At 42.4% G+C, this 25,908-nt stretch overlaps 1 protein-coding gene across 4 annotated transcripts in view; it reads right to left on the bottom strand.

The window, feature by feature from the left end:
* Window positions 1–25,908, bottom strand: part of ptprk (protein tyrosine phosphatase receptor type K) — a 229,760-nt gene that overhangs the window by 100,015 nt on the left and 103,837 nt on the right. For all 4 annotated transcript variants that reach the window (XM_084315223.1, XM_084315225.1, XM_084315224.1 and 1 more), the window contains exons 5-7: window positions 17,390–17,471; window positions 7,553–7,668; window positions 6,402–6,576 (exon numbers count right to left, since the gene is read on the bottom strand). In XM_084315223.1, the coding sequence (XP_084171349.1) occupies window positions 6,402–6,576; window positions 7,553–7,668; window positions 17,390–17,471 (373 nt within the window). The remainder of the gene's footprint in view (window positions 1–6,401; window positions 6,577–7,552; window positions 7,669–17,389; window positions 17,472–25,908) is intronic.

Below are 25,908 nucleotides of genomic sequence, written 5' to 3'. Positions count from 1 at the left end.
TATCGTGACAACACTAACTCAGAGTGTAACACAGAGTGTAACACTATTAGATAGATCGACAATATTTGATGAACAATGCCACTGGCCTTAGCTGCCAGAGATGTACCCCTCCTGCTGATAAAAACATTACATTTAAGTCATTTGTAAGTCGCTTTGGATAAAAGTAAATACAATTTCTTATCTAGAGACACTCTATATAGTGAGACAGATCACTGTGGTGATATCGCCCGCGAGATTAGATGGTAGACGCCAGGCAGTCAGGTCCTGTTTGGGCAGTTTTCGGCGGAAGGACACCATCTTTCTACACCATATTTGGAAAACCCATCACCACCATCACAGCAAGTATTAGTCCGCAGGTCTTAGAGGAACTATATAAATGGATTTCTCCGGGGAATCCGTGCTTGTTTGTGCATTTCGAATTGGACTTATTATAGCATTCATTAACGTTTATGACCATCTATAGTGTTTGTGAGATGCTTTTCCAGAGATTCTGGTCATATTTTCCACTCAAAAAGCTTGTATCAAAAGTACAGATGTGAAGTAAGAATTTCACCCAGGGTACCGAGCGTTAGCTGCAAAGCTAACGCTTGACTAACGTGAACACAATTGACGTATTTATTTCGCAAATGCAGTGTTTTCAAATAGCCACATTGCTGTATTTAGTGTATTCATTAGTGGGTCATATTCGTATATATAACATATTTCATTTTATAAACCTAGAATTGACGACAAGGCCTAGCTGCTGGATGCTAGCTCCCATGCTAGCGTTGGCTAACAACATACACCTGAGAGCCAGGAAGGGCCAGGGAGAGCCACGCTACTTTTCTACCCAGGAAAGATGGTTCTAGAGCGGCAGAGAGTATGGAGGAAGACAAGGCTCTATGAAGAGAATGGGGTAAGTTTGAAGACATTTTTTAACACAGACATGAACGTTGTATAATTACCATCACAATATGTAATTTCTTTAATCTAATCTAGTTTAATTAATTAATTCATAACTTTTGAACAATATATGCTATTTCTAATCTGTCAGCTGTTCTATATTGCCAACAAAATTGTCTACATATTCAATTCACATACATCTCAAATAAGCAAGGAAAGTGCTTGAAAATTAATCTTTATCTTCCAAGTTTAATTTCAACAAGTTCAAGTGCAACTACATATGCACCATAATAATAACAATTATGATGATAACCATACACTTATTTTATATAATTGAAAAGCCCTAGTTGTTAGCTTCAAAATGGTACCAAATATGAGGTACTTTGAAATACCCAGTAACTAATAATCTATCACAAACTGATTCAAATTCATGTTCAGGGATTTCCTAAATAGGCCAGGAGACCCCAGAGACACTCTACATAATGAGACAGATCACTGTGGTCGTTTAACCAGAGATATTCTATAAGAAGGCAGATCACTGTGGTAGTTTAACCAGAGACACTATATACAGTATAATGAGGAGAGAGAGCACTAATACCAGAGACAGTCTATATAATGAGACAGAGCACTGTGGCAGTTTAACCATAGACACTATATAATGAGACAGATCACTGTGGTAGTTTAACCAGAGACACTATATAATGAGGAGACAGATCACTGTGGTAGATTAACCAGAGACATTCAATATAATAAGAAGGCAGATCACTGTGGTAGTTTAACCAGAGACAGTCTATACAGTATAATGAGGAGAGAGAGCACTAATACCAGATTCAGTCTCAGGGATTAAAGCAAAAAAAATCTCCTGACTGAACTTTTTTCAGGCCAAGTCATATTCTTATTTTAACCTCCACTATATATTTTTATTTAATAGCCTTAGCGTTTTAAGGGAACTAGATCATTTTGAACATCTTTTCTATTGCCAGTTTGCTTTTACATAATATCAATGCTGTTTTCAATTCATTAAATGAAACTGATTGCAAAGGTTGACTGACTTTGTCATACAAATAAACAAATCTACATACTGTAACTTTTCAGTATTGTGTATAGTTCAAATTATGTATTGTCTATAGTTCGAATTCAGTATTGTGTATAGTTCAAATTCAGTATTGTGTATAGTTCAAATTCAGTATTGTGTATAGTTCAAATTCAGTATTGTCTATAGTTCAAATTATGTATTGTGTATAGTTCAAATTATGCAGGGCTCGAAATTAACATTTTTACTTGAGCACCAGCAAAAATGTAGGAGCGCCCACCAAAATGTAAGGAGCACCAACAATATATATGTAATATTTTTTTTATTGATAAAAAAAATGACAATATAACAGTACTGTAATGCAGTAAAACAGTGAAAGTAGCCTTAAACGATAGTAGTGTAGACCTAGTAGTGTAGCCTATAGTGTAACTAGGCATGTGCCGGTATGACATTTTGAGGGTACGATAACCTTGGGCAAAAATACCACGGTTTCACGGTATTCGGTACATAAAAAAAATCCCCCATTGAACAAAACGTATTACAGTGCACAATAAGCTTTTCTGTAAGTGTTATTTATGAATGTGTGAAGACTGTCTGTATTACACACAGAGGGAACTGTCTGACCACTTTAAAACTAAGTACAGAATATAAAATACTTCCAAATAAACTTTCATGATTATGAATATGTAGGCTACATGTCAAAAGGGCATTTTGCTAATGTAATCTACTTGCAAAGATGTGTTATAATATAGCCTAGTACTATCTTACTATATTAAACTTTGGATTCATCTTTTGTGGTGGCTCAACATTATTCACACACGGAACTATGTGTTGGGGATAAGGGTTCTGCACGGACCATATTGTTTGTTACATTGCTGTCTGCAAACTAGCTCAGAGTGTCAACAGAGTGTTGATGTTGAGTTGATGTTAGCTGCTAGCTAGCTACCCGAATCCACAACAGCCAGGCAGCCAACCGTACAAAATACAGTCTCAGCCAATCACATCGATTTGTACAGTTAGTTAGCTCCACTCCATTGCGAATTAAAAGCTAGCCAGCCACCGCAGACCGTATTAGCTAGCTACAGTTGCTAGGTAGCTAATGTTAGCCAGCCGAAGATCGGTAGCTAGCTAACGTTAGCCACAGCTGCAAAAACGAATTTCAATTATGTTATGAGCTATCAGTAGCTAGCCAGCTAGATAACGTTAGACAACGCCTTGTGTATTAAACTAAAGTGAATCGTTTACTGGGCCATTGTTTAATGCTTTAGTGGTGTTAAAAGAGGACCTGCACGCTTGCTATCTTCGGTGCGAATGAGACGGGTCGGGGAGGGGGAGGGCACTGCGAGCAGCGTGTGTGTGCGTCAAGCTCACGTTTGATTGGTTAGAATGGTCAAAATGCCCTTTTTCATGATATTTGACACCTCTGATTGGCTCAATCTAGTTTCAATCTGTATGCATCTACAAATCATATTATACCAGGTTAAAATCCGTCACGACTCTGAATCAAATGACGGAACTCCGAATCAAATTGACGGATATCCGTCTCAAGACGGAACGCTTTAATACCTGCAGTCTATATAATAAGATGGATCACTGTGGTAGTTTAACCAGAGACAGTCTATATAATGAGGAGCATTCTGGGAGCTTTGAATGGAGAAATCTGTAACACTAAAGATGTTAGCAAGACAAAACGACTTGCTAGAAAACAAACAAAAATTCTGGGGAAAGTATTAAAGGTGCTCTAGATAACATTCTTATGTAGAGTAATCATTAACTAATTCAGAGCCACGGCCATTATGACCAAATTAGGTCTAGATTGCCACCGCTTTAATCAATGGGAGGACGGGGATAGTTGCGAACGCTTAAACTATATCTTAAATTATGGCTATGGGTCTAATACACCAGTCACTTATCAATGACTTGCTTGCAGTCAACATGTATGAAACGGATTGTTTTTTCATCTGTACATTTCCGTTTTATACCGTTTTGAATACGAGTATAGTTTGAGATTTCTAGTAATTCAAGAGAAAGACACGATAATAGCCCTTTAGTGGAATACACAAAACACGTTGTAATTTTTCAGCTGATTTATGAATCGTTTTCAAATAAACGCTAGATTATCGATAGTATTTATGTGTCCTGTACGAAGAGAAGCGGGGTCTGAAAAATCGCTTCTCCGTACTTTGGTCGGCGCGAACCTCACACACACACACACACACACACACACACACACACAGATGGCGGAGAAAGGAACATCTGATTACCCCAAGATTCGTAACATAAAGGCCTTACCTCACATCTGATGTCATGCAAAAAGATTAATCCAATTCCTGATCGCCATTCCAAATATCGATTGCGTCCATTGATCCAACGTTATAGTCCAAAACACAATGATCCACGATGCTCCCAGTCCCCCAGTCAATGCAATAGTATCCAGCTGCATGCCCGAGAAGTAAAACCTGGACCGGACTTATTTTTTTGATGCACAGTCCCAGCCAATCCAATGATGTGCAATACCATCCAGGAGACGATAGGCGGCGGTATTTGCCCTTTGCAAGCTCAGACCCATTCCCAATGATAACGTCAGGCTGGATGGATGAAAAATGAATGGATATCGCTAATAAAAGAAATAACGATTCAAACCTGACTATACTCGTGATTGGCACTCAAGCGATGGCGAGTTATGCCGACTATACTTGTGGTTGGCACTGAATGGGTTAAACAAAAATACATCCACAGAGCTTTTAGAAAGGTGCAGAATAAAACTATTGCTTTTCCCACAAAAATATGATTGATTAATGAATTTATCATTTAAAAAAAAATTGCGGGTCCAAAATGATGATTGTGGTTGTTTACATGTTGTGTGCATATATCCCCTCCCTACTTCCCATTTCCCCACGTGGAATGCACCTGATTGGATAAAAACATGCTGGTGCTCTAGTGCCACATCTTGTGGCTGAATGTTATCTATAGCACCTTTAAATGTGATTTTATATACATTTCATATTCAAACATCTAGATAGATAGATAGATAGATAGATAGATAGATAGATAGATAGATAGATAGATAGATAGATAGATAGATAGATAGATAGATAGATAGATAGATAGATAGATAGATAGATAGATACTGGTAATTCTATTTCCATATTTTAATATTCATGTTTATTTTGATCACATTCACATTTTAGTTTCTTATTCCTCTACTCCATATTCTCATTCTAATGAACCAGATATTCTGTCAACATTATAGACTATCTCTCTCTCTCTGAGATGAATTGAATATGTAAAGTATTTGATGTGTATGAATAAAGGAGTTCACATGTACACACACTGACACCTTATTAGAACACACACTCACACTCCCTCCCTCTCTCTCCCTCTCTCACACACACACAAACACATCTTAAACACACAGCGGTTGACACCTTATTAACCACATGTCAAATGTGACAGCAAGAGCACACACAGGCAAAGACACACACAATTTATAAACTCAGCTAGCACAACCACACACACACACACACACACACACACACACACACACACACACACACACACACACACACACACACACACACACACACACACACACACACACACACACACACACACACACACACACACACACACACACACACACACACACACACACACACACACACACACACACACACACACACACACACACACACACACACACACACACACACACACACACACACACACACACACACACACACACACACACACACACACACACACACACACACACACACACACACACACACACACACACACACACACACACACACACACACTTAACGATTGCCAGAGGGGCAATCATGACTAACTGCCATGGCCTCCAATATCGTGCTGTGATTGGCTGAGACACTCTAAGCTAACGTTATGCTATCCAGCCTTATTGTCGCTAGTCTTCCACAGTTGGAAATCAGGGTATATTACTTAAGACAAGATGTTTGTTAAAATAGCTAACTAGCTACTTCATTGTCTCAACAGATTTCCGCTAGGGACACTAGCGTAACATTAGCTCCATCATCAGTGCTACTGACAAGGTCCACTGACTGACAGCCTCCTGTAAAACAGCAAGGAGTATGAAACTTGTATACATTCCTTGTAAACAGGCACAAATACTAAAATGAAGAATGAAAGTCTCTATTATTAGCCTACTGAAATATTGTTCATCAAAGGTATTCATATTTTGATTTAGATTTTGACTGATGTCCTATTGTGTACTGTCGTAGGGCTAGGAATAATGCAGCTACCAGGGAAACAATGCAAATGTTAACTCCACAGTCTTCAATTAGACTCCATATTTAAACATGCGTCTCATATTTTCAAATGACATTCAGTTTTCAGTACAAAGTAAACTGATCAAATTAAATTGTTCACCTCTTCTGCAAAGTAGGCAGCTGCAAAAGGTGCAGGATTTGTCAAAATAAAAATCATGTTCTTATCTTCTTACCTCGGACAATCAGCCCAGCGAAGTTGGACACGCCCGAGCCTCGCTCTGATTGGGTGACACAACGATACAGATCCTGATCGTGACTGGTCACTTCTTTGAGGCGGAAGGAAGCAGCGAATCGTCTGTGGTTGATGTTCTTTGTCTTGGCCACTGGAATGTCCTCTCCATTCCTCCTCTGACAGACAGACAGATCAACCGTTTGGGTTTCAAAGTGAGCAGGTGTAGTTCACTGCAATGTATTGAATGTGATTTTATGTAACAAGCTGACAGCATCATTTAATTTCCATGTACCATGTGTTTAATCTACACATGTAGACCAGTTAATGATAGGATGAACCTCTCTGTATTCATGGAGGACATCTTTATATAAGGCCATCCTAGGGAAGCTTCCCCTATATAAAAAAGCTTACTTTCCTTTGCCTCTAGTAGCTACCAGACCAGGTCCACTAGATCAGGGGTTCCCAAACTTTTCAGGCCAGGGCCCAGAAAATAAGGCGTCAGAGAGCCGCGGCCCAATGGACATCGTCAGGCTTTTTTTCTTTTTTTTTTAAGTCAAATATCACTTCAATCCTATTAAGTTAGTTCAAGTTAGTTATTCATTTATATGTGCTATTTATGAGAGGGCTAACTTGTTGCAAAATAATAATGATAATAATAATAGCCTCATTAAAATACTATTGTTGCTTCGGTTGTTTTCAGCGTTTTATGTGCATAATCTGTTATTTAGTTTGAAATGTTCGTTGAAATAAGTAGATTTTTCGTTTTGTTTATTTATTAAGTTAATATAAAACCATAGTCACTGAAATAAGAAAGACAGCCTTCTCCCACGTTGCACCTCTGGCGTTGAATGAATTGCAGGAGCCCATCCACCTGGATGCCCTGGTCTCTCTTGGTGAATTTAAATATTTATTGCAGAGCTCCTTGCAGGAAGTGTGTTGTTGCTTTCTGTTAATTTGGTCCCAGATGATTACTCCTGTAGCGCTTCCAGCCATGCACTTTTGTTGTTATGTATATTCTATGTTTTTATGTTTGGTGTGATGCACTGTATATATTTTTTGCTGCTGTTATCTTGGACAGGTCAGCTTACAAAAGAGATATCGTATCTCAATGGTGGAGTTCCTGGTTAAATAAAGGATACTAGTATCTCTTACCTGTAACCATAGTTTATTGTTGTTGGTGTCTCTCCCTGTAGCGATACACTGGAAAGTTGCGTTCTGACCTGCGTTGACTTCCACATCCCCGAGTCGCAGAAAATGAGGAGACTTATCTACAGGAAAAAGAAAATGAGCTTTAGAGGAATTTAGGTCACAGGTCAGCCTGGTTAATCAATATACCAAACGACAAATCAGCCTGGTTAACACATTAATTGCCAATAACGAGTATACTCGTTATTTGCCGCCATGCGTTGAGTGCCAACAACGAGTAAACTCGTTGTTATGATCGTTGTTTCTTTTATTCGCTATTGGCATTCATAATTCATCCAGGAAGCCTCAGGGAGCCAGCTGGACCCTGTCTGATATTGCAACGTCTCAATACCGCCGCCTGGTGGATTTCAGGCGAGTTACACTCCACTCTAAACCGGAAATGCGCTCTGTGCATCTGGGAAAGAGTTCCGCCAGAGATATCTTGTAACGTGGATCAATATACACACCTCGAGTGCATTGGATCGCTTTCGAGACGCAAGAATCAATATGCTTTCGGCGTTGATTGCGTCATACAAACGGAAAATGAATCTAGCAGATAGACATCAAATAATTGGAATTTTTTTTCTCCAGACGCATCGGCCAGATGTAAGAAGAATCTAACGTTATTTCCAGCTCGATTGTCCATTTATTTCATTGCAATCTGTCCAATCAACGTATGGTGTCTTACTAAAGAAAGCCGTTAGTGACAATCAAGGAATCATAAACGACCCCCCCCCCCTTTCCTTCACGCATGATGGAGCATAATGTATAGCGATCATATGCATTTGACATTTTTTATATAGCGTGTATAGGGACGAAACGCCAATCGATAATGTATAATATGCGTCAGGGCCTATAGCGCGCGTTCTAGGAATTACTGCTATACAGTCTAAAAACATACTTATATTCTCGACGGTACTAACACGACAATGTATGAATGGAAAAATATAACGTTCCCACATCCGGAACGATAGATACCCGATGTTGAATGGGCCATAGTAATGTCGATATAGCTATAATATTTAAAAAGTTATAGCCCTGCAAAGAAGGTGAGCCACTCCATAGGCTTACAGCACTGGCAGATAGTGGTAAAGATGGGCATACCGCATGGCACCCAATGTGTTAAGGTCAATATACCAAACGACAAATCAGTCTGGTTAAGGTCAATATACCAAACGACAAATCAGCCTGGTTAAGGTCAATATACCAAACGACAAATCAGTCTGTTTAAGGTCAATATACCAAACGCCTAATCAGCCTGGTTAAGGTCAATATACCAAACGCCTAATCAGCCTGGTTAAGGTCAATATACCAAACGACAAATCAGTCTGTTTAAGGTCAATATACCAAACGCCTAATCAGCCTGGTTAAGGTCAATATACCAAACGCCTAATCAGCCTGGTTAAGGTCAATATACCAAACGCCTAATCAGCCTGGTTAAGGTCAATATACCAAACGACAAATCAGTCTGGTTAAGGTCAATATACCAAACGCCTAATCAGCCTGGTTAAGGTTAGGCTTACACACGTCTTCACATAGCAAGATAAAAGTGTGTGTGTGTGTGTGTGTGTGCGTGTGCGTGTGCGTGTGCGTGTGTGTGCGTGTGTGCGTGTGCGTGTGTGTGTGCGTGTGTGTGTGTGTGTGTGTGTTCAGTGCTGCAGCTGTCGGTATGAATGCAGCTACTGTGGAGACTGGGCCCATTCCAAACACTCCTCTATCTTCTCCTCTCTCCTCCTCTGTCTCCTTCACGTTATGCACCACTTGTCATCCTGAGAGGCAGGGCTTTTCTTAGGGATAGGGTTAGGGTTGAAGGCACACGTCAACATTATGGGAAATGCGATTACCGTTCTCTCCAGAGTTAGACAAGAAAATAGATACCAATTTCCTCTCTGTGCATTCAATAGAAAGCTATCCGGCTGCAAGCTAGCCTAGCTTAGCAAAAATTCATGGTACGCTAGGCTAGCTTGCAGTTGTATAGCTCTGTCTGTTTACTGGGGGCTGACACCTCAATTAGAACGTAAAAGAAATTTGTTATTTTCACTCCAAGTCGCATTCGATTCATCATGGCAACGCCCAGTAAACACTCTTCATTGAATAATTTTTTTGCCCAAGTAGTCCAACAGAAAGCATCGTCAGCCCCCAGATGCCCCTGTCTCATGAAACTCTCATGATATTCCATGCTCCATGTGTAGTGTGTTTATACTTGTAGCATCACTAACCCAGTGAAGTATAGAATAGCCACATCTAGGAAGGAGAGGGTAGGGTGTGTTTTATGGGGTTGCTATATGTTTTATTATGATGCTGTTTTTATTATGATGCTCTATGTTTTATTATGATGCTCTGTTTTATTATGATGCTCTATGTTTTATGATGTCTGTCCATGTCCAAAATCAGGGACCATGATGGAAATAAGTGCTTGCACTTTCTCATGTTTTTATCCCTTGGATAACCCTGTCAAACACATCACTAACCCCTAAAGACAAGCACCATGTCAAACACATCACTACTAAGCCCTAAAGACTAGCACCGTGTCAAATACATCACTAAGCCCTAAAGACAAGCACCCTGTCAAACACATCACTACTAACCCCTAAAGACTAGCACCCTGTCAAACACATCACTAAGCCCTAAAGGCTAGCACCCTCTCAAACACATCACTACTAACCCCTAAAGACTAGCACCCTGTCAAACACATCACTACTAACCCCTAAAGACTAGCACCCTGTCAAACACATCACTAAGCCCTAAAGGCTAGCACCCTCTCAAACACATCACTAAGCCCTAAAGACTAGCACCGTGTCAAACACATCACTAAGCCCTAAAGACTAACACCCTCTCAAACACATCACTAAGCCCTAAAGACTAACACCCTCTCAAACACATCACTAAGCCCTAAAGGCTAGCAGACTGTGTTAGGGGCTGTGAAAAACACCAGATTGATGCGCTTGGATCTTTGAGACACAGGCTCAAGTGATACTGCCACGCTATATACATGGAGGTTCCCCCTGGCTTGCCACACCCGACTTCAAATTGTGTTTCTCTTAGCAAGTTTGAATGAAAGCTTTTATTTTGAAAACTAGTGGTTGCATTGCTTGCCAGCCACATCAGCTAAGACACACGTTATAAACTACCTCTGGGGAAGCAATGTCTCCCCTAAATCAGTGCCATATACAATGGGCTGCCCTACTACTAGGATGCAGTGAGCAGCCGGCTTTCCTGGAATACTTTGGATACCCAGTAGGGCTGCACGATTAATCGAAAAGAAATCGCGATCTCGATTCATAGACCTATGCGATCTCATTTCTAAATTATGACGATAAAAAAAATCAAAATGTACTTAGACCTGGTTGCAACAAACTCGTTGTTCCTTCCATGGGAAGATAAGAGGCAGCAAGGACAGCCATGGCTTAATTTTAAACAGTTAGATCTCATCTGTGGCTATTTCAGCCCTGGCTGTGTCAACAAAATGGCACTGCCTACTGAGGTTTCTAGTCAAGCATTGAGACAGGATTGGCCTAGTATAGGGGTCGGGAACCTATGGCTCGCGAGCGATATATGGCTCTTCTGGTGACAGCATATGGCTCCCAGAAAATTTTGAGTAAATTTTTTTATTTAAATTTTTTTTTAATACTTGTGATATTTCTTAATAATACTGTGTCATTTTAAAGTAAACAGAAATTAGTTTTGAAGATACAGCTAATAGTATCTGTAGCTGAAGATATAGCGAGCAGAGCTGGCGAGGGAACACAAGTGGACAGAAATAAAAAATCTTCAACCTGAAGACCAGCTGATTCTTAAAACTTGGAACGAGCTTCCTGTGACATACCACACAATGCAGCGTGAGTATTGCCGTATTGACCATGTTTGGCTCTACATATGCATGTGGGCAGTCATTCTCGCATATGAGGAACATTAAGACCAACCTACGCTCATGTTTAACTGATGGAAGCCTCAACGCCTGCATGAAGCTCAACCTCACCACGTATGAACCAGATTACAAGGCCATCAGCAAAACCATGCAGCACCAGAAGTCGCATTAAAAGTAAGACATATTTAATTTATTATACGTTAAAAATACTATATGGCTCTCAATGAAATATATTTAGAAATATTTGGCTTTTATGGCTCTCCCAGTCAAAAAGGTTCCTGACCCCTGGCCTAGTAGATGCAGTGAAGATACCACAGCGGGCCCCGGGACCTAATGCTGCGTTCAGGGACATTGGGTGTCTTTAACCAGCAGCCATTACACATGCCTGGGGCACTGGCTGCCTTGCGGGCATGGCAGTGGGTCTGGGAACCCCTGGAGTGACCCTTGGGGCTCAGAGAGGGGCTTGGATGATCCAGCTATCCAAGGTACAGTAGGGTCCCACATGTGTCTGTGCAACTATGTCATTTTGGACAGCGACCATTACTCCTGTAATGGTCCACTTAGTGCCAACACACACAACAGTAGTCTGTGTTGCTTTACCGACCAGATTTGAAAGCGCACAGTGTCACTTATCTCTGGCTTACGCTAATGCACCCATGAAGAGTCTGTGTGGCTGTATTCCTGCACCTGGAGCTTGCCCCCAGCTCCAGGGAAGACAGGCCTGGAGACACTCAAAGTGGCCAGCCTCGCAACCTCATGTTGCAGTTTGTAAAGACACTCAGAGGCTTGCGCCACACAGTGGGAGGCCGGTCATTCCGGTTTAGATCAGGTCATGGCCGCCCTGCAACAGGAGGCCCTTCAAGCCCCTGGAATTAGTGACCTTGGAGTGGTTGTCTCTCTCGCATTCCTAATAAGCAGTGACATTGCCTACGAGAGCGGATAACTGCACGCTCTGTCTATACATCAGAGCTGCTGTCAATGCTGGCAGGATGCAACACGGGTGTGACCTTGTGTCCAAAGTTCCAAACCCAGTTTTCTCAGACTTCCGTCTGAATCAATCAGTGGAATTATGGGCCCTCTGCCCCACCCAAGTGGGTGGTGGGGATCATAGATATATATAGAACACTAGATAGCTTGCCCGCGCTGCCGGCCAATGGAGAGCGACGTCACTGAACCGCCGCCATCTTGCTCCAGTTAGCCTTGAGTGAGAGTGAGTGAGCTGCACAGACAAAAATACTCATAACTCGCTGAAATATTGACGGATTTACAAACGGTTTGGTTTATTACAAGCATTATTAACGTGGCTATGATTCAAGCGGTTTGTAAAAAAAAAACATCTTTAAATAATTTTTTTTTATAAGTATGCAGTATCATAACTACATCTTTGATGTTTATAGCAAACCAACCCGTTTGTAAATCCGTCAATATTTCAGCGAGTTATGAGTATTTTTGTCTGTGCAGCTCACTCACTCTCTCAAGGCTAACTGGAGCAAGATGGCGGCGGTTCAGTGACGCTGGTGACTCCGCCTTAAGCTATCTAGTGTTCTATAGATATCTATGGTGGGGATGACCAGCGACGATCACTGTCATACCCAGCCAGGGCCCTGAAGACCTAAATTCAGTGGTTTTTGTCTGTTTCAAGCCAGACAAGCCAACCAGGGTCTAAATCTAGATGGTCCCCCCCGGGGTAACGGCGGGGTATGGAGACAATCCAGTATGCCTACGAGAAAACGGATGCATCGGCACCAGTGGGGGTGAGGGTGTACCTCCATGTGGGGTATTACAACCCGGGCATTGGGCATTGTGGAGGTACGTAACCCTCTCAGAGGATTGTGGTCATGTCTGTCTACCTGTGCCAAGTTCTATGTCTGGGAGTGTTGCATTTATTTATTTAACATTTTATTTTGGATTTCATGGTGTTTTTTGTTTTGTTCTTGATTTATTGTGATGTTTCTTCTCGACTTGTTTAAAGAAGACGTGTCCGGCCCATGGGGACATTAACGTGTGTTGTCGGGCCTTACAAATAAATTTGATTTGAATCGCATCAGCGACTTCGGGTCATTGAGAAGCGCTATATAAATAAAATTAATTATTATTATTATTAGAGCAGCACTCGTGGAATCTCTTAACACATTAACTGCCACGCTTATATCCATCAATGTATGATCACTGCCACCAATCTAAGCCTATGGAGATGTTTACCTTCTTTGCAGGGCTATAACTTTTTAAATTGTATTGCTAAATTGACATTACTATGGCCCATTCAACATCGATTAGCTATCGTTCAGGATGTAGGAACGTTATACTTTTTCATTCATATATTCATACTAAAATACCGTCTAGAATCTAAGAGAAGCCGCCTATTCTCAGTCCTTGCCCCACAATGGTGGAATGAACTACCCATCCCAGTTAGGACAGCCGAATCCCGTCCAATCTTTCGCCGTCGACTAAAGACTCACTTCTTCAACCATTATCTGAAATGATAAAAAAATAAAAATTAAATAAAAATAAAAACCTAACCGTGACTAACCTTACTGTCATGCACTTGTCCTAATAAACTAACCTACACTGTAACACGCAACACTTTGATAAACATTGTTACTCAGCTGATAGAGTTGTACCCTTCTTGCTGTCTTGTCGTACAGAACTTGTAAGTCGCTTTGGATAAAAGCGTCAGCTAAATGACTAAATGTAAATGTAAATGTAGAATATAAGTATGTTTTTATCGTTTTCTGCAGTAATTCCTAGAACGCTAGTTATAGGCCTAAACGCATAATATAGATTATGGATTGCAGTTTATTCGCAATCCACGCTATATTAAAAAATCCAACTGAATACAATCCTAAACGTTGACTCATCATGCGCGGATGAACGGGGGGGGGGGGGTCATTTATAATTCCGTGATCGTCAGTAAATGCTTTTATGTAGTATGGGTGATATATTGATCAGAGCAGTTTGCATTAATAATAATAAACAATCATGCTGAAAATGACGTCAGCGTCCTCTTACCGTTCGCCGATGAGACTGGAGGAAAAAGATCCCACTTATTTGACGTGGATCGACTAGATCCATTTCCGGTTTGTATAATAATAATAAACGCCCCAATTCATATCGATTATTGAGTTATGGCAGCGATCCATATACACGGATGTGTGTCTAGAGTCCCGCAACAATATGTGAGTGCCGGACGCATTTCCCAGATGCACGGAGATCACCAGAGATCCATTTCCCGTTGTAACTCGCCCGATCATCCACCAGGCGGCAGTATTGAAGCGTTGCAGAGTTGTGCAGGCTCCCACTGTATCAGCCGAGGCTGGGTGAGGGAATTATGAATACCATGGCGAAAAAATGAAATATGATCTCAATAACGTCATACGCCGTGGAATGGCAGAATTAGCATGACCTTGAAACACGTTGTACGATGTGTTAAGTGACATACAACTTAATAAAATGGACAGCTTTTATCTAAGCATTTTACATATTTATAACTCACATTCAAGTCAAGTCAAGTCAAGTCAAGAGTTTTATTTGTCACGGCATACAAGTATACAATGAAATGCGGGTGGTCTTGCCCCGCAACGATGTGCAATACAGTAATACAATATATAATGGAATCCAATAAAACAACATTGTGCAATAAACAGTAAAATAGTAGGGCATATCGGTATTTGTACATAAGTTATTTACAGAGCATGGAGGACATGGTTACTGTTACTATACTATTTTTAAAGTGACCTTTCCTTAGTGGCCATAAGTGTGGGCGTGTGCAGCATGAGTGTGTGCTTGCTCATGTTAAAGTGGCTGCTAGTGTGTGAGCATGTACAGTGTGTGTATCGTGTGTGTGCTCATGTGTGGTTGAGTGTGGAGAGTTCAGTGTTCAAGGCTCTGATGGCCTGGGGGAAGAAACTGAGCCGAAGCCTCTCTGTCCTAGTAGCTGGGGTTCGCAGGCGTCTGCCTGACCGCAACAGCATGAACAGGCTGTTGTTGGGGTGGTGAGGGTCTTTCATTATCCTGCAGGCTCTGGATTTGCACCTCTTGTTGTATAGGACCTGCAGGGTTGGTAGTGCAATACCCGTGGTACGCTCGGCTGAGCGCACCACTCTCTGTAGGGCCTTCTTGTCCTGTGCCGTGCTGTTGCCATACCAGGCAGTGATGTTTCCAGTCAAGATGCTCTCTACAGCTCCGGAGTAGAAGGACTGGAGTATCTTCCCAGATACTCTGAACTTCCTTAACTGTCTCAGGTGGTAGAGGCGCTGCTTCGCCTTTTTTACGACTGAGTCTATGTGTGTTGACCATGTCAGATCCTCTGAGATGTGGACCCCCAGGTACTTAAAGCTGCTCACCCTGTCCACGGTAGCCCCGTTTATCCTCAGTGGTGTGTGTGTCTCCTGCTGTCCTCTCCTATAATCCACGATCAGCTCCTTGGTTTTACCAATGTTCAGGAGCAGGCTGTTGTTCACCCTTACACTCAGCAGTTAGGGGTTAAGTGTCTTACACCGGAGCTGGAATTTAGCCGGGAACCTTCCGATTACCACTACCTCCTGAGTCACTGTCACCCCTTGTTACTTAATACTTTTGTACCTCTTGGACACTTGAAGTGAAAGGGTTAACCTGCTGTCGTGCGGCAGTGAAAGGCTTAACCTTCTGTGTATTGTCACAGTGAAAGGGTTAACAGTTTGGTAGTGCGGCAGTGAAATGGTTAATAACCATCCATTACCTGTCTGTAACTGTTTTAACTGATTTGTATGGTTGTATTTCTATTTTAACTGATTGTTTGCTGATCTTAAATGAAAGCCACCCTCAATTGATTCTCTGTTTGTCTGCTCAGAGTGTGTTTGAGAGGGAGCAGTCTCTCCTCTCTCCTTCCTCTTTCCTACTCTCTTCACTCCTACTATCCTCTCTCCTCTCTCCTTCCTCTTTCCTACCCTCTTCACTCCTACTATCCTCTGTTCTCTCTCCTCCTCTCGCCTCTCTCCTCTCTGGACAACACATACAGATACTGTATTGTGTGTGTGTGTGTGTGTGTGTGTGTGTGTGTGTGTGTGTGTGTGTGTGTGTGTGTGTGTATACAGTATGTGTGTCTGTATGTTTGCACGTGCGTGCGTGTGAGGTCTGTCTCTATGTGTGTGTATGTGTGTGTGTGTGTAAAGTGCTGACTGGTCAGAATAGTCTTCTCTCCATGATTGCCCTAACACTCATTTCTCGCTTCACTCTCTCTCTCTCTCTCTCTCTCTCTCTCTCTCTCTCTCTCTCTCTCTCTCTGTATCTCTATCCTCCAGTCTCTCTCCCTTTCTCTCTCTCTCTGTCTGCCTCCGTCTCCCTCTCATCTCATCTCCTCCCCTCACCTCTCATCCCCCCCTCTCGTTTCTTCCCCTCTCCTCCCCCTCTCCTTGTTTCCTCTTCCCTCCCCTCTGCTCTCCTCTCCTCCCCTTCGCTTCTCCCCTCTCCTCTCTTCTATCTCCCCCTTCTCCTCTCCTCCCCTACCCTTTCCTCTCCTCTCCTTCTCCTCTCTGTGTCACCTTTCCAATTATCTCTCCATTCAACTATAACAGAAACCCTCATCGGTGAAGACTAATTGCTGACCAAAGCTATCAGTGTCAATGCAGTGGGCTGTGGCTAATCGCCGGCATGGTAATTGACTTTCCACATGAGTTCCCAAACTTTTTCATGTCAAGGACCCCAAAAAGACCCACATTAGACCACAGACCCCCCCCCCCCCCCCCCAGAGACCCATCTGATAAGACTTAGTCCAGAGACACATCTGATAAGATTTGGTCCAGAGACCCTCATCTGATAAGATTTAGTCCAGAGACCCATCTGATAAGATTTTGTCCAGAGACCCATCTGATAAGATTTTGTCCAGAGACCCATCTGATAAGATTTTGTCCAGAGACCCATTTGATAAGATTTAGTCCAGAGGATAGGGTAAGACTCACCACAGGGGTAGCTGAGAACCTGGATGTCATCAATGGCGATGAAGCCGGCTTTACTGTCCGACACCTCCGCTTCAAAAATGACCTAGAGAGAGAAAGACAGACATCTGTTAAAATAAGTGAGTTATCCTGCTTTCTCAGATTCCTCCAGGGAAGTGTCCTTCTATTTTTATTTGACAGGCCGCTCCGTCAAGTGACCACATCCAACTGTATGGTCCCAAACTGACCGGTCACTGCTGATGGCGAAAATGATTGACCACTGTTGTAGCCCAGGAGCGTGTGCTCCAAAAGCGATCCCAGACAAGCACTGATTGCAACGAGAAAGGTGCAGAAGAAGACAAACAAGTTCTTTGTTTTCACTCGCGGGTCTGAATGAATGGAAGTGAATGGCCATTTTGGATTATTGCGGTACACACATTACAAAAACCTTTCTACAAAACGAATTTTCCGTGGGATTTTTATAAACTTTGGACTGTATGACTATACAACTTAAGGCTATGGAACCGTTGTGTTTTCCAGCTCCTACCTCTCATTTGGAGCCCAAAAACAGGCATCTGGCAGTAAGGAGCATTTTTTTTTATTTCAGTGTGTTCAAACCTCTGTTTCTCTATTACATTAGCACTCAAAGTGATTTGTCTTGTTTTAGCAACTTCAGAATGTTACCATTCAAAAGAGACCAGACTCATGCATGTGCTATACGTATAAAGTATAAAGTAAAGCTTTGCAAGAAAGGTATGCAAATCGGTTTCGTTTTCTGCTGAAACATTGTAAAATTTTTAAGAGGATAAAAATTGCATTGATCTGTTGGTCTGTGTAGTAGCTAATAAACAAGATTTTGCTGCTTAAACGTATAATGTATATTCAATGATTCACTCGTATACCAAAATCCATTTGAATTGAACAATTTAGCTTTTCGCATCAAATGTTGATATGCGTTTAAAATGCGATTAATTTCAATTTATTAACTATAAAGTCTCTAATTAATTCAATACATTTTTTTATCAAGTCCCACCATTAACACATTCAGCCCCAGACCCGGGATTAGTCGGGTTAACTCGCCATCGCTTGAGCGCCAAACCCGAGAAAACACGGGTTTTAATCGTTATTTCTTTTATTCGCTATATCCATTCATAATTCATCCATCCAGCCTGATGTTATCATTGGGAATGGCTCTGAGATCGCAAACGGCCAATACCGCCGCCTAATGCCTTGTGGCCGGTATTGCACATCATTGGAAACCCTCTGGCTTGGGCTGTACGCTGATCTAAGAAGTCCGGTCCAGGTTTTCCTTCTCGGGCATGAGTAACGTTTATAACACATGGATTGGGGACACTCGAGTTCACGTGTTTTGGTGGATAACGTTGGACACATGTCCGCAATCAATATTTGGAATGGCGATCAGATAATTGGATTATTCTTTTTGCAGTACATCATAGACAAGGTAAGGACTATATGTTATCAATCTTGCGTTGATCCGATGATTTTCCCCCCGCGATCGCAGTGTGTGTCTGTAATGTACTGTGTAATGTATGCCGTTGGTGGCGCTCGAAGCATAGAAACCCTCCGCCCCCCCCACCCTTTCGTGCATGCATGATGAAACATAATACCGATAATCTAGCGTTGATTTCAGAATGATTCTTGATCCAGGCGAGAAATGGCACGATTTATAAGGAAATGCAGTTAAGCGCTGTTTGCCGGAGTTTCCTGGGATTACAGTCAAGTGTCAAGTGTAACATATTATTATTGTATTCTTATGCACTCCCCATTTCAAGTTTCAAGTTTCAAGTTTCTTTAATAGTTGTCATACAGAAGTACAGAATACTTTCATACAAAATGCTTCTTACTGTTACGCTCCAGAGACTGTGCTAGACAAGATAGTATCAAATAACATAGTATAGCATGTAATTTAGAAGAAGAAAATGAGGTCACAGTGTTCGGTATAGACATATGTACAATGTTCTGAGTTACCATATAATATACAATACTATGCAGTGTACTAATGTACAGTACTATCTAGTGCAAAGCAGAAATGGGATGAGGTACAATTTAGGTACAATTTACAGTAAGGTGTACGAGTTGTAGTGCAATCCTTCATCAATAAATATAAAGTGTGGGGAGTGGGTGCTACAGTGTGTTTGTTTAAAGTGGGTGTGTGCTATAAAGTGTGTGGAGTGGGTGCTACAGTGTGTTTGTTTAAAGTGAGTGTGTGCGTGTGGATGTGTGTGCTATGTGCGTTTGGTGGTTGTTGTTGTGTAGTGTTCATTCATTGTTCGTTTAGCAGCCTGATGGCCTGGGGATAGAAGCTTCTTCTGAGTCTTTCTGTGCTCGCCTTGAGACTCCGGTATCGCTTGCCTGACCGCAGCAGTTCAAAGAGGCAGTTGTTCGGGTGACTGGAGTCTTTAATGATTCTGGCCCAACTCTTTTCTCACAAACAGAATGCAGCCAGTAAAGGTAAATGATACACGTTCCTCTCCGATCAGGACTCCTGTTGCAGCAAGTCAAGGCTGCCTCATCTCACCGGTGTTGTTTACATTGTACACTGCAGATTGTACCACCAGTGAGCCCAACCAGTCGGATGATTCCATGGTACTATCTCTGCTTACTGATGAGGCCAGACTGTACCAGTGTAATGCTGACTGACAGTGATGATTGACCACAGACTGTACTAGTGTAATGCTGACTGACAGTGATGACCACAGACTGTACCAGTGTAATGCTGACTGACAGTGATGACCACAGACTGTACCAGTGTAATGCTGACCGACAGTGATGACCACAGACTGTACCAGTGTAATGCTGACCGACAGTGATGACCACAGACTGTACCAGTGTAATGCTGACCGACAGTGATGACCACAGACTGTACCAGTGTAATGCTGACTGACAGTGATGACCACAGACTGTACCAGTGTAATGCTGACCGACAGTGATGACCACAGACTGCACCAGTGTAATGCTGACCGACAGTGATGACCACAGACTGTACCAGTGTAATGCTGACCGACAGTGATGACTTCAGACTGTACCAGTGTAATGCTGAGCGACAGTGATGACCACAGACTGTACCAGTGTAATGCTGACCGACAGTGATGACCACAGACTGTACCAGTGTAATGCTGACCGACAGTGATGACCACAGACTGTACCAGTGTAATGCTGACTGAGTGATGACCACAGACTGTACCAGTGTAATGCTGACTGAGTGATGACCACAGACTGTACCAGTGTAATGCTGACTGACAGTGATGACCACAGACTGTACCAGTGTAATGCTGACCGACAGTGATGACCAGACTGTACCAGTGTAATGCTGACCGACAGTGATGACTTCAGACTGTACCAGTGTAATGCTGACCGACAGTGATGACCACAGACTGTACCAGTGTAATGCTGACCGACAGTGATGACTTCAGACTGTACCAGTGTAATGCTGACCGACAGTGATGACCACAGACTGTACCAGTGTAATGCTGACTGAGTGATGACCACAGACTGTACCAGTGTAATGCTGACCGACAGTGATGACCACAGACCATACCAGTGTAATGCTGACCGACAGTGATGACCACAGACTGTACCAGTGTAATGCTGACCGACAGTGATGACCACATACCGTACCAGTGTAATGCTGACTGAGTGATGACCACAGACTGTACCAGTGTAATGCTGACTGACAGTGATGACCACAGACTGTACCAGTGTAATGCTGACCGACAGTGATGACTTCAGACTGTACCAGTGTAATGCTGACCGACAGTGATGACCACAGACTGTACCAGTGTAATGCTGACCGACAGTGATGACTTCAGACTGTACCAGTGTAATGCTGACCGACAGTGATGACCACAGACTGTACCAGTGTAATGCTGACTGACAGTGATGACCACAGACTGTACCAGTGTAATGCTGACCGACAGTGATGACCACAGACTGTACCAGTGTAATGCTGACCGACAGTGATGACCACAGACTGTACCAGTGTAATGCTGACCGACAGTGATGACTTCAGACTGTACCAGTGTAATGCTGACTGAGTGATGACCACAGACTGTACCAGTGTAATGCTGACCGACAGTGATGACCACAGACTGTACCAGTGTAATGCTGACCGACAGTGATGACCACAGACTGTACCAGTGTAATGCTGACTGACAGTGATGACCACAGACTGTACCAGTGTAATGCTGACCGACAGTGATGACTTCAGACTGTACCAGTGTAATGCTGACTGACAGTGATGACTTCAGACTGTACCAGTGTAATGCTGACCGACAGTGATGACTTCAGACTGTACCAGTGTAATGCTGACCGACAGTGATGACCACAGACTGTACCAGTGTAATGCTGACCGACAGTGATGACTTCAGACTGTACCAGTGTAATGCTGACCGACAGTGATGACTTCAGACTGTACCAGTGTAATGCTGACCGACAGTGATGACCACAGACTGTACCAGTGTAATGCTGACTGACAGTGATGACCACAGACTGTACCAGTGTAATGCTGACCGACAGTGATGACTTCAGACTGTACCAGTGTAATGCTGACTGACAGTGATGACTTCAGACTGTACCAGTGTAATGCTGACCGACAGTGATGACTTCAGACTGTACCAGTGTAATGCTGACCGACAGTGATGACCACAGACTGTACCAGTGTAATGCTGACCGACAGTGATGACTTCAGACTGTACCAGTGTAATGCTGACCGACAGTGATGACTAGGGATGCACCGAAATTTCGGCCACCGAAAGTTTTCGGCCGAAAATGGCAAAAAAAGGCCTTTCGGCTTTTGGCCGAAATAGTTTTTTCACCGAAAATATATCACCGAAACAGAAACAACCTGTAACCTAACGCGTGTTGTTGTGATGATGTCGCGCTGTTGGGAGTCGCGCTGTTTCTATGTAAACTCTGCGTGCAACGCGTCCAATAAATGCGTCTTTATTTACTATATGCCCGTCGCGGTTAATCACTGAGTGATCTAATATGCATATTCTTCAGAGCGAGAGGGGGGGGGGTTGCGTTTCTCACATTGACGCTGTCTGTCGTTGATAATATAATCTGAAGAGCATTATTATTATCATTCTCGAGCATACACGTTGCACGTCTACTGTGCCAAAGTCAAGAGAGCAGAGTCATCTGGGGACTAGAAAGGTGCGCTCAGTAGAGCACAGATGTCCGCCGCGGCAGCCAGAGAAAAGATGGAATTAATGTACTGTATGCATTCAGAAGTGCTGAATAAATGTTTTATGGACCCATAATAGTGATTATTTATTATTTAAGTTAAGTTTTGCCATAATCATATTTTTCCATAATCATAATGTTCCACAACATTGGTAAAAAAAAATCTATTCTATGAATCATTTTCGGCCTTTCGGCATTCGGTTTTCGGCCAACTGTTTTCTATTTTCGGTATCGGTTTCGGCCAAGAATTTCCCATTCGGTGCATCCCTAGTGATGACCACAGACTGTACCAGTGTAATGCTGACCGACAGTGATGACCACAGACTGTACTGGTCAGTGTAATGCTGACTGACAGTGATGACCACAGACTGTACCAGTGTAATGCTGACTGACAGTGATGACCACAGACTGTACTGGTCAGTGTAATGCTGACTGACAGTGATGACTGTACCAGTGTAATGTTGACTAATTGATTAGTGTGACAAAAATAATCGTATTATCAATATTACCAATAAAACAGCTGCAATTCACAATGTAGAAATTCATATAAATACCTTATGATGGATACCAACCTATAATGTCCTCATATAGGATTTATTTGTAAAAAGATACAGCAGCGCATTTACTTAACACTTTCAATGCCCAAAACGTCATATGACGTTTTATCAGCCCCCCCCCCCCCCCTGAATGCCAACGACGCTAATTATCGTTTTATTTTTTTATTAGCGATCTGATTTCATATTTCATCAACCGAGTCTCCCGTTGGTACACCAGCTCCTCCAGCAGCTCAGAATGGAAAAAAGCGCCCCCTATCGTCTATCCCTGAAAACTGCACGTCAGACGCTTAGACTGACCTGGGATCAGTGATATGTAGAGGCGGGGCCAGCTGGCTCCCTGAGATGGCAAACTGTCTGCTCAACATTTCATTTCATTTCAAACCTTTATTTATACTCGTGAAAGCACTGAGGTTTCCCTCATTTACAGTGATGACGAGTTAACAAAGGACACAAATATCATAACAGTTATTAATTACAATGAATTACAATTACTACAATGATGGATTAAAAACAATTACATGATTCAGTACATAGGTCAAGTGCAATGCCTTTAAACTCCATAAATGACGGGAATGCTCCGAGCTTTAGAGTCTTTTGCAGGGTATTCCATGTGTATGGAGCATCGTAGGAGAAGGCAGACTTTCCAAGCTCAGACCGAACTCGAGGCACCCTGAGCACAAGCCGATCATTCGAACGAGTTTGGTAGGTGACAGCACTCCAGACCAACAAAGATGTAATATAAGGTGGAAGTTTGCCAATAATTGCTTTGTAGATAAAAAGATACCCATGATAACTACGTCGCAACGAGAGAGATGGCCATGGAAGTGATCGCGGGATGGGAATCAGCCTGGAATATATATTCACAGTAGCCAATCGATAGTAGACAGTAATGATCGATTTTTGGAATGGCGATCAGGAATTGGAATGATCTTTTTGGAGAACATCTGATCTGAGGTAAGGAATCTATTTTACCAGTCTTGGGATAATCAGAGTTGTATTCGCTGAGATATCAACGTGTCCCCCATGTGTGTGTGTGTGTGTGTGTGTGTGTGTGTGTGTGTGTGTGTGTGTGTGTGTGTGTGTGTGATGTTGAGGAAATGAGGTAATCGATTTTCAGCTTGCGGCCCCAGCGTGCATACGTACACATTACGTACACATATACTATCGATAATCTAGCATTTATTTGAAAACTATTCATAAATAGGCCGAAAAATTACAACGTTTTTGTGTATTCTAGAATATTCCAGTACAGGGCGTTTATCATGGTATCTTTTTATTTTCCTTGAAAACTAGGGCTTTTCAAAATGCTATAAAACTAAAATGAACCGATAAAAAAACAATCCGCTTCGACAATGTTGACTGGAAAACAAGTCATTGATAAGCGACGGGCAGATTAGACACATAGCCATAATTTAAAACATAGATTAGGCGTTATTATCGCTAACATTGAAGTGGATGGTGGGCATTCAACCGGTAAATCAAGATTAAGCTTGGGCTCTGAAAGTGTTAAGGTAGACTCAGATGTGTTGGAGCCACTAGGCAGATAATTATTATAATTTTGTTGTTGTTTTCATTCATAATGTCATGCTGTACTGCAGTGCGGCCTGGCTCAGCAGCCTATCTGTGAAACTTAGAACTAAACCACATAATCAAATCCAAATGTATGCTAAGATTGTTGGCCAACGTGTGGCGCACTCCTCTCAGGTAACTCACAACGAGAGCAGCTGAATCTCTTCTGTTACCTCCATGTTTAAAACAGAAAACCTCTGCCCTCCAAGAGGCGACCGAGAGTCCCTCAATCAAAACACAACAAGCTTTTATTTGATCAAATAAAACCATAATCTGCTAAACCAAAATCAGTGTGATGCTAACTGATTTGAGAGGATATAATGTTATATGTATGATTCTCATGACTGTTTGACTGTTTTGTACCGTCTATGTGTCATATCTGTAACGGTATGTGTATATGTGTCTCCTGAACGGAATGGCAAGAGGATGCAAAATTTATTTCAATGTAAACTGACAATAAAGTTGTATCATATCATATTATATATTCTCAAAACATTAACTACGGTACATAGAGTGCCAGCTATATGTCTCCTCCCTCCCATCTCTCTGCCTTTCCCTCCTATCTCTCTGTCTCTCCCTCCTATCTCTCTCTCCCTCCTATCTCTCTGCCTTTCCCTCCTATCTTTCTCTGTCTCTCTCTGCCTCCAATCTATCTCTGTCTCTCTCTCTCTCTCTCTCTCTCTCTCTCTCTCTCTCTCTCTCTCTCTCTCTCTCTCTCTCTCTCTCTCTCTCTCCATGCTATCTATCTCTGTCTCTCTCTCTCTCTCTATCTCCATGCTATCTCTCTCCGTCTTTCTCTCCTACACAAAATAATAGATTGGATGAGAGGAGAGTGGAGAGAGGAGAAGGATGAGGAGAGAAGAGATGAGAGGTGAGGAGATGAGGAGAGATGAGAGGAGAAAGGAGATGAGAGGAGAGATGAGAGGAGATGAGGAGAGAGGGGGTGAGAGGAGAGAGAGGAGAAAGGAGAGGAGAGAGAGGATAGAGAGATGAGAGGAGATGAGGAGAGGATGTGAGGAGAGAGAGGATGTGAGGAGAGAGAGGAGAAAGGAGATAAGGAGAAAGGAGATGAGAGGCGAGAGAGGAGAGAGAGGAGATGAGGAGAGAGAGGAGAAAGGAGAGGAGAGAGAGAGATGAGAGGAGACAAGATAAATTAGATGAGGAGAGAAGAGAGAGGAGATGAGGAGAAAGAGATGAGAGGAGAGAGAGGGG

The sequence above is a fragment of the Notolepis coatsorum genome, assembly GCF_963971535.1.
Source record: "Notolepis coatsorum genome assembly, chromosome: 5".
Classification (NCBI taxonomy): domain Eukaryota; kingdom Metazoa; phylum Chordata; class Actinopteri; order Aulopiformes; family Paralepididae; genus Notolepis; species Notolepis coatsorum.
This window is presented reverse-complemented; position numbering and strand designations above follow the sequence as displayed.